Source organism: Helianthus annuus, chromosome 9 (assembly GCF_002127325.2).
Source record: "Helianthus annuus cultivar XRQ/B chromosome 9, HanXRQr2.0-SUNRISE, whole genome shotgun sequence".
NCBI lineage: Eukaryota > Viridiplantae > Streptophyta > Magnoliopsida > Asterales > Asteraceae > Helianthus > Helianthus annuus.
Window position 1 is genome coordinate 34388957 of NC_035441.2, and position 9213 is coordinate 34398169.

The window sequence follows — 9213 nt, forward strand, 5'->3', positions numbered from 1 at the left end:
ATATAATTCCATCGCTTAGGTGGTTAATTGATTAAATATGATCGGCTCATTTAAACAGTTTTGTTGCTTATAAGCCTTTGGGGGGTTTAATGACCGTTGTCCCGGATATCCTCGGCATCATTTTACGAAATGGCCACGACCATCGACATCCCGGTGTAGGCGTACACCCGGTATAAAGTGTCGACATTAAAACTAAAAGACGTAGCCGTTGGTTTCTGTACTACGGTTTTACGCAAACGTGGTGTGTCTATAAATCTTTAACCCGGCACGACCCGGGCTACTGAACGCATAAAAGAACATGTAAAACGTTCACAAGATCATTATGAATTTCCCAAGTTATAAAAGAGTTTGTGCCTTGTGCATTCAAATCAATTTTAATAAACATTTTCAAATGTGTCAGTTGAATGTATTTACCAGTGTAAACTGACGTATTTTCCCCAAAAAGATTAAGTGCAGGTACCTAAACGTAATTGGCTGGTATTAGCTCCCTAGCATCGGGATAAGCCTCGCAAGCTTGATTGCAGTATCTAATGGAACAATACTTTATCTTTATTTACGATCCACTGTGGATATTCAACTTCTGTAATACATTGATATTATCATCAGAGGTTGAAATTTATATATTTATCTTATGCTTCCGCTGTGCATTATATAATTGTGTGGTTTGACTATATTGTTGCCAACATCGTCACGGTAATCCCCCACCGGGCCCACCGGTGAGACACGTGGAAATCGGGGTGTGACAGTTACCCAGCCCGTTTCCCAGCCTGTCACCCCATACCCGTTTACCTACTCACGTCGTCCCCGTACCAACATTCCCACTCCAACCGACCCACCTAACACTTCCGTTGCCATTCCCGCCCAGACCCCAACTGGCCCATCTAACCCTACACCCTCCACGGCCCAATCCCAGACCCAACCCACTGGTCCGATTACAAATCAACACCCCATGACAACTCGTTCCAAATCACGGTCCAACCTTCGGCCGTACACCACACTCTTAACCTTTCACCAGTTCCTACCTCGTATTCCAAAGCCCTAACTGATCCTAATTGGTTACATGCTATGCAAACCGAGTTTACGACACTACAGGATAATGAAACATGGGAGCTTGTCCCCGTCCACTAGACCGTCCCGTCATTCGTTGCATGTGGTTATTTAAGCATAAATTTCGTCCCGTCATTCGTTGCATGTGGTTATTTAAGCACAAATTTAAATCGGACGGATCATTGGAACGTTATAAGGCTAGTTTGGTGGTTAATGGAAATTCCCAAACGGTTGGTATTGATTGTGATGAGACATTTAGCCCTGTGGTCAAACCGGCCACTATTCGCACAGTTTTGTCTCTTGCAGTATCTCGGGCTTGGTCTATCCATCAACTTGATGTTATGAATGCGTTTTTACATGGGTAACTACATGAGACGGTATTTATGCATCAACCACCGGGTTTTTATGATAGACGATTTCCTAATCACGTTTGTCGTTTGAAGAAATCACTTTATGGTCTTAAACAGGCACCACGAGCCTGGTACAACCGGTTTGGTAATTTTATCACTTCTAAAGGGTTTCGTAGCAGCACTTGTGATCAGTCCTTATTTGTTTATCAACAGGACCCGTCTAATGTTGCATATTTATTGTTATATGTGGATGATATAGTTCTCACAGCTTCTAATGATCGTCTCTTAAACAACATTATTAGCACACTCTCTCGGGAGTTTGCCATGACTAATCTGGGCAGGTTACATCATTTTTTGGGGATCACGGTTACTCAGCAGAAGAATGGTATTTTCTTGTCTCAGGCTCAATATGCAAAGGATATAATTTCCCGTGCTTCGATGTCCTCGTGTAAACCGTGTTCAACACGGGTTGATCTTTCGTCTAAGTTAAGCGCTACTGATGGGGCTTTGTTCTCGGATTCGACACTATATCGGAGTCTGGCAGGTGCATTGCAATATTTAACTTTTACTCGTCCGGACTTGTCGTATGCGGTTCAGCAGGTGTGTCTCTTCATGCATGAGCCTCGCGATCCTCACTTCGCGTTTATGAAACGTATCATCCGTTATCTGCAAGGTACAATTGACTATGGCATACGGATCCTACGATCAGCTTCTTTTGACTTGGTCGCCTATTCTGACGCTGATTGGGGTGGCTGCCCAGATTCGAGACGCTCCACATCGGGTTATTGTGTTTTCCTTGGTGACAACCTCATATCCTGGTCAGCTAAACGTCAGCCTACTGTATCCCGATCCAGTGCGGAAGCTGAATATAGGGGGGTTGCGAATGCAGTCGCTGAAACGACGTGGATTCGAAATTTGCTGTTCGAACTTCACAATCCTTTAACGCGCGCATTAGTGATATTTTGTGACAATGTTTCAGCAGTCTATTTGTCCAATAATCCAGTTCAACATCAACAGACAAAACACATCGAGATTGACATACATTTCGTACGTGAGAAGGTTCGTCTTGGGCACATTAAAGTTCTTCATGTCCCATCCTCTATGCAGTACGCGGATATATTTACTAAGGGATTATCTCGTGAGCTATTCCAATCCTTTCGGTCCAGCTTGAGCGTTTGTCCTCCGCCCGCTCAAACTGAGGGGGTGTCTTAGCACATATCAGTAGTATTATTAGCGCATATACTTAGTATTAGCGCATATACATGTTAGCGCATATACATATCTGTATATTAGCGCATATATATATTCTTTAGTCGTCGATATTGTAATATGTTCTAGAGAGATCTCTTTCCTTATTTTGTATTAGGGTTTGTTATTATTTGGATCTATAAATATGATCCTCACCTATGTAATTATTCATTCAGAATATACGAACAATAATTACTTTTAAGCACGTGGTGTAAGTTGCAAGCATTTATGCATTCTCGTTTAAGGACCTCCTGGATCAACATAACATGGCTGGCTTGTCGGATATAAGGAAGGAAGCGGTCCAAGGTATCATCATTATTGGTTGCTGGAGCATTTGAAAGGCTAGGAACGAGTTGAAGTTCTCAAATAAACCGACTAAATTGGAGAACATTATCAGCGAAATAAAAGCGTTAAGTTTGTTGTGGTTTTCAAATAGGTCGAAACGTAAAGAGATTCATTGGGATAGTTGGTGTAAATTTGTTTTGATGTAATTAATTACTGTTTGTTTGTGTTGCCCGTTGCCGGCCTGGTTTCTGGTTGGTTTGTTCTATTGAAGTTAACTTTTCAAAAAAAAAAAAAAAAAAAACACGAATCGAAGTACAAAGGTCCTATTCATTTTATACCAACGGCTTATGCAGAGATATTATAACTATATTGGTTGTTCGTCATATTCATGTAAAAGGTCAATGCAAAAGAGAAATTGTTACAGAACAACTTACCAATTCAGGACTATTGATAATGCATCTAACCATTTCTAATTCCGTAAATGATGGATTCACATGTTTTGGTCGACCGGTCTTTCTCCATCCTCGTACCTCTATAACATTAAAAAGAAAGATAAGACACTTTCTTGATTCGCAACTTAGATTTTGGTACAAATACAAAAAAAAATAGCTTGAAAAGATCGAGGGACGTACCAGTGTAGTCAATGGTATCACCAACTAAAATCCTAAACCAATCACGAGACAATCTACCAACCTCCATTAACTCGAAGAAGTCACGTCGGCAAAGATAGTACGCCCCTGTGCTTAGTTGAAAGCCAGACAAATCTCCTCCCAAAATTTCTTCCCATTCCATGTTATTTTCTAAGGTTTCCTGATCAGAGTACACAAGACTCGCACCACATTCATGTACCTCCAATCCACTCAACACAACAATAGAAACATTAACTGTGTCTCCAGTGTCCAACATGTTTCCAGTAGGCCAATAGCTTAACCATATACATACTTCACCAACTTCAGGTTTGCCATAGACTTTAGGGTTGTACATGAAATCAACAACACCATTACTCGTACTGATTTTACAAAACCATGCCCAGTCTTTACTTGATATTGCATACTTGAAAGTTACATTAATTCCTTTGAGCCTCTTATTTTCAGGACACGAAGGCACAACAAAGGACAAAGAAGATGTATTTGACATATACTCAGTTCTCATGTTCGGATCCTTTATGTCTGGAAGAGATGTGCTCATGATATTGAATTCATACAACATCTGTTTCACACAAATGGAAAGGGGTTGATCATTCTATATGATTAATTTGCACATTATATTATTGTTCTATTTTAGAGAGAAACAATGAACCTGGATATGCCAACTTCTGCCTACTGTGAGCTCATCATCACCAACAAGGCACACCTCGTGTTTTTCATATTTTTTTAGCCACTTCATGTGTCCCAAATCAGCTTCATCTAGTTTAGCTACTGGTACCAATTTGATAAAGCCTTCAACTTCATACAAATGAATACAACCTAAATAACCGAACTCTCGTAAAGTGAATCGAGGTGATTGAAAAGTTATTCTCTCTAGTAACTCACAGCCAAATATATACAATTCTGCAAGTGTACTAGGGAGACGTATAAGACATTTGAGTTTGGAGCAAAAACTCAGGTCAAGAACCCTAAGATTTTTCAGATGATCATAGCAAGGCAAGGACTCAAATTGACTATTCCCTAAATTCAAGTATTGCAAATAACATTGATCACTTAAACTCATAGGAAAAGAATCGGTGCATTCAAGATTGCAGTCATCTAGGAATAACCGATGTAATGAAACAGGGAAGGAAACTGCAGATTCTCTTGTAACTCCATCAGAATTAGAAGTACCTAACAGATTCATTTGCTTCCAACTGCCTACGTTTTTACATCCTGTCATGTTTAATAATTGAAGATGTGAAAGGTCTCCAAGGTGTTCACAAACAATAACCAAACTGTAACAGTTCCAAAGAATTAATGTCTCAAGACGAGGGATATTGAATGTGTTGCGGATTACAGATAAGTTGTGTGAGTCTTTAAGATTTAGAATCTTCAATGACCAAAGAACCTGTTGCAAAAGTTATACACATTTTATTAACATCATGTTGTTTTGAAAGGATCATTAAAATAAGATATTGGATTCACTACCATAGGGGGTTGAAATAATTTTAGTTTGCTATAACTCATATCTATAGCCACCAAGTTTCCCATGTATAAGCCAGAGGGTATGTATCTTAAATGGAATCCAAGCCAGCATAGCCATCTTAAATCTTCAGAAAATTTCTCACATGAGCCATTGAGTTCAACAAAATTTAGCTGGAGCAGTTTTAGATGATTCATCTTGTTAAGTGCGTCTGTTTTAAGGTGTAATGACTGCAAATTGAGCCTGAAAGAGTTAGTAAGGCCTAATGCAAGAAGGCATGTCGTGTGCCCCCACAGAGATAGATATCTAACATTACATTTCTCTTAACCAATGTGTCACTTATTTAACATTTAACTCGTTATAAAAAACCTATAACATAGTCTAAAAGAAGTTGCACAAAAATCTTTTTATGATGAATCAATTTCTTCACTTTCATTTTTTTCCTTTTTACTTCTTTTCAGAAGTTGAAAGCCAAACTACACAATTTTACTAATTCTATATTACCTTCCATGGAAACTTCTTTTTCAGCAGCATATGCATATCGAGTGCTAAACCTTCTACCGTTTTTGAACCCTAAAAGGAAAAGATATAACACTATTTAAGTTAGATGAAATAGGAGGACTGAAAAGTGAAAGTAAAAAAGTCTTGAACATACAGATATGAAGCATCGTACCTCTCCTTTGCTCAATATCTTATAAGAGTCACTACTAAGCCAGACTCTACTACGCTTTGCAGGGCACTTAGCGGATTCTTGACGGATTATGCTTTTCCCCATCTCTTGAACCAATCTATGCATCATGAGCACTTTGTTACTTGAAACATAAAGAAGACATCTGTTAATTAAGGTTTTGATCCCAGATGCTGCTGAGTAATCAGGCTCCAATATCTGTACTACATAATCCAGGTCTTTGCCAACAAAGAAGCAAGCAATATGTAAAAACAACTCTTTCTCAGAGTTATATGGTAATGATGTGTAGCTCCTTTGGAGTACACCTTGAATTCCGGAATGCATCTCCTTTTTCAGTTTTTTCAATTGACTTCTCCAATAGTGGATGGTATTGTTTTCGGATAAAGATGAGCCCAACACTTTAAGAGCTAGTGGATTTCCTTCACAATATTGTACCACTTTTAGTACAAGCCCCTCAAATCCCGCCATGGGAATTTCGGATCCAAAGGCATGACGACATAAAAGCTCTAACGATTCATCATCACTTAACAATCTCATTTTGTACTTTTGACACTTTCTATGTCGAAAGTCAAACTGGTTATCTCTATTGTTTCCCCTTGTTGTAATTATAATCTTGCTCTGTGCCTTAATCTCCACAGTTCCTATTAAAGCATCTAACTTACTATATTCAACAATGTCATCAAGAACAATGAGAGTCCTTTTAGTTTGCAAGGCTTTTTCAATCATACACGTACCTTGAGAAACAGAGTGTATTTTTCTCTTTGTACCCCCTAAAATATTTTTAAGAAGTTGTTCTTGTAGTTGAATTAAATCATTGGGTCCTTTACATCTACTACCAATGTCTTCAACAAAACTCGCGTACTCGAAAGATCTCCGATTTAAATTATATATATATATTTGGCCAATGTTGTCTTGCCACTTCCACCCATACCATAAATTGCTAAAAACATAAGATTGCACTCATCTAACCAGGAATCGATCTCGTTATAACGGGTTGGCATCCCAGTTAAATTTAGTGGAAGATGAAGTTCTTTGCCATCTACCTTATTGTAAATTGTATTAACAATATTCTTCAACACGCTTGTTTCAGGCCTGCAAGAACAGTAAAAAACGAAGTTCATGAGATGACATTTAGAAATACTATGATATGATATGTTAAATAAAAGCATTTTAGAAAAATAAAGCAACAAATGTGAAGTACTAAATGATAAGAATTTATACTTATGTTCTATGAAGCACGGGGACAGCATATTGCATGGAGTACCCGACCCGGGGATGGCTCGGGGACAGAAACACACATGGAACGGCTTGGGGACGTTTCCCAAACGTACCCGGATATTGGGGACTTCTTCAAAACCGTACCCGATATTGGGTACTTCCAAAATAGAGTATCGGAGACGTTTCCTAAAATATTTAGGGGTTTAACCCTTTTAACTTCCAAATACGTAAGGTCAGCCTTTATAATTTACGGCGTTTTAGTTCAACTATTCTAAACATTCGCGTACAAGTGTATAACAAGTCTGATCATTCACGTACAAACAACTCTGATCATCATCTCTACAACAGTCGGATCATTGTCTCTATTCAAGTATTCATAAATATTTAGGTTGCCGATCTTTCGCTAGATGAACCGGAATTTGAAAACGTGTGATTATTGATAATTAATTACCTATGGTTGATTTAGTGTTTTTTGAGTTTAATATATTTTTGAACATTGTTTAATATATTTTTATTTTTGGGACTTTGTTAACTATATTTTTATTTTTTAATATTATTTTTTTGCCATACCCGAATATTGTATTTTTTAATTTTGCCGTTCCCCGTACCCGTAACGTCCCCATACCCCAGTCCCGTATCCGTATCCACCAACAAAGTTTGCCAAAAAAGAGAAATGCTCACTGAAAAAACTAGAAAAATTGAAGGTTTCAAAACTTAACTAAATTTCACTTTTAAATAAAAAATGAAGGTTGAACTAGAAGAACCGGCCATACCCAATAACAACCTCTAACCCGGTCAAATCAGCAACCTGCATAAGAGCTTTCCTCCACTTGCTTACGTTGTCATTTGTCCACCTTGAAGAAGGTTTGGCTTCAATGACAAAAGTTCCTGTTTGGTTCCGAACATCTGTGGGATTAACATGATAGAAAACAGGTAGAACAAAATGATTGCACTCCCTCCTTTGCAGGGCCGTCTCCGAAAATCAAAAAAAAAAATTTGGCCCTGTTCGAGATAAAAAATTTGGGCCCTATTCGCAAATCTTCATATAATATAAACTCATCAATCATTCAATCAAATAACCCATAATACTACGATAATTGTTATTAAATAGATAAAACAAATTAACAAAAATAGTGTAGCAAAAATGATCCAGTTATCGAACTTACTTGCTAAGCGAAAATTGTGATTTTTCTAGCGTTTTTTGAAGCAAAGCTCTCAATCAACTCCTTGTAATCCACAGTATCTAATATTTCACTTTCAATAGAAATTGTTGCCAACCCGTTTAGCCTTTCTTGTGACATTGTGACGTCGTCCGCCTTTCTTTTCTCTTCCTCTAGCTTCCTCTTCTTACGTTTTTTATGGCCGGATGGGTATTTGTATTTAGGAACGGGAGGCATAATTTCTAAATATTAACAAAAACCATGCATTCAATATTTCAAGCATATTCACAAGACATCAGTTAACAAAAACATACATTCATTCAATATTAACAAATAACATTCATTCAATATTTCAATCAAAAAGACATTCCTTCAATCAAAAAACATTCATATGAAATCAAAAAGACATTCATTCAATCAAAAACGAAATCAAAAAGACAAAAACATATGAAATTTATCAGGCAATTAGTGACTGATATTGAATACCTCCAATAGTCCGATAGTCCGATTCCGTGCGACTGATATACCTCCGATTCCGAAATCCGAATCACTGTGATATTAGGAACAAAAACTGAAATCCTGAATGAGAATTGAGAGTCGACCTTTTGTCTCCTGTGTTGTGCGTGCAATTGAAATCATCAGCGACTTTTTGTTTCCCTCGTCCCTCTTGTGTGTGCCATATCAAATCACTGGGCCCTTATTTTTTGTAATTGGGCCTATTTCAATTGATTGCAACAATGCAACCGTCTGGCCTATTCAAACTTACATAATTTATTTTTTTAAAAAACATACATAATCTAATTAATATATATATATATATATATACACACAGATTTCGTTTTTTGGGCCCCATACCAGTTTGGGCCCTGTGCACAAGCCCATGCTGCACCTTGGCAATAACAGTAGAGGAAGAACTGGATGCCATTGATATTAATATTAGATATGCGAGAATTGAAGTTGGGAGGTATAGGGACGAATGGGCTGGTTTCTTAAATTACCAATAACGGCAAAAACAGTAACTTTGTCTCCTACCGCCGGCTATCTAAATTTCCAGGTATTATCGAATTTTCCGGCAATCTAAATTTCCAGGTATTATCGAATTTTA

At 37.8% G+C, this 9213-nt stretch overlaps 1 protein-coding gene and 1 long non-coding RNA gene across 2 annotated transcripts; both read right to left on the bottom strand.

Moving 5' to 3' along the window:
- Window positions 1-3136: 3136 nt before the first annotated feature.
- LOC110875482 (disease resistance protein RUN1) lies at window positions 3137-7934 on the bottom strand. Its single transcript, XM_022123680.2, has 8 exons — window positions 7722-7934; window positions 5716-6822; window positions 5547-5615; window positions 5048-5272; window positions 4230-4967; window positions 3563-4139; window positions 3365-3462; window positions 3137-3205 (listed from the first exon to the last, which is right to left on the bottom strand). Exons 2-8 carry the CDS (start codon window positions 6454-6456, stop codon window positions 3137-3139), a joined length of 2517 nt encoding a protein of 838 aa, XP_021979372.1. The 5' UTR covers window positions 6457-6822; window positions 7722-7934.
- Window positions 7935-8254: 320 nt separating this feature from the next.
- LOC110874215 lies at window positions 8255-8729 on the bottom strand. Its single transcript, XR_002555741.2, has 2 exons — window positions 8595-8729; window positions 8255-8350 (listed from the first exon to the last, which is right to left on the bottom strand). It is a non-coding gene; the product is annotated as an uncharacterized LOC110874215 (long non-coding RNA).
- Between the last annotated feature and the right edge of the window lie 484 nt (window positions 8730-9213).

Coding starts and splice junctions, on each gene's coding strand:
- LOC110875482 (XM_022123680.2), bottom strand. CDS start 6,456: ATGATTGAAAAAGCCTTGCAAACTAAAAGGACTCTCATTGTTCTTGAT. Junction 5,616..5,715: donor AGATATTGAGCAAAGGAGAG/GTACGATGCTTC, acceptor TTTTCCTTTTAG/GGTTCAAAAACGGTAGAAGG. Junction 4,140..4,229: donor GCAGAAGTTGGCATATCCAG/GTTCATTGTTTC, acceptor TGTGTGAAACAG/ATGTTGTATGAATTCAATAT.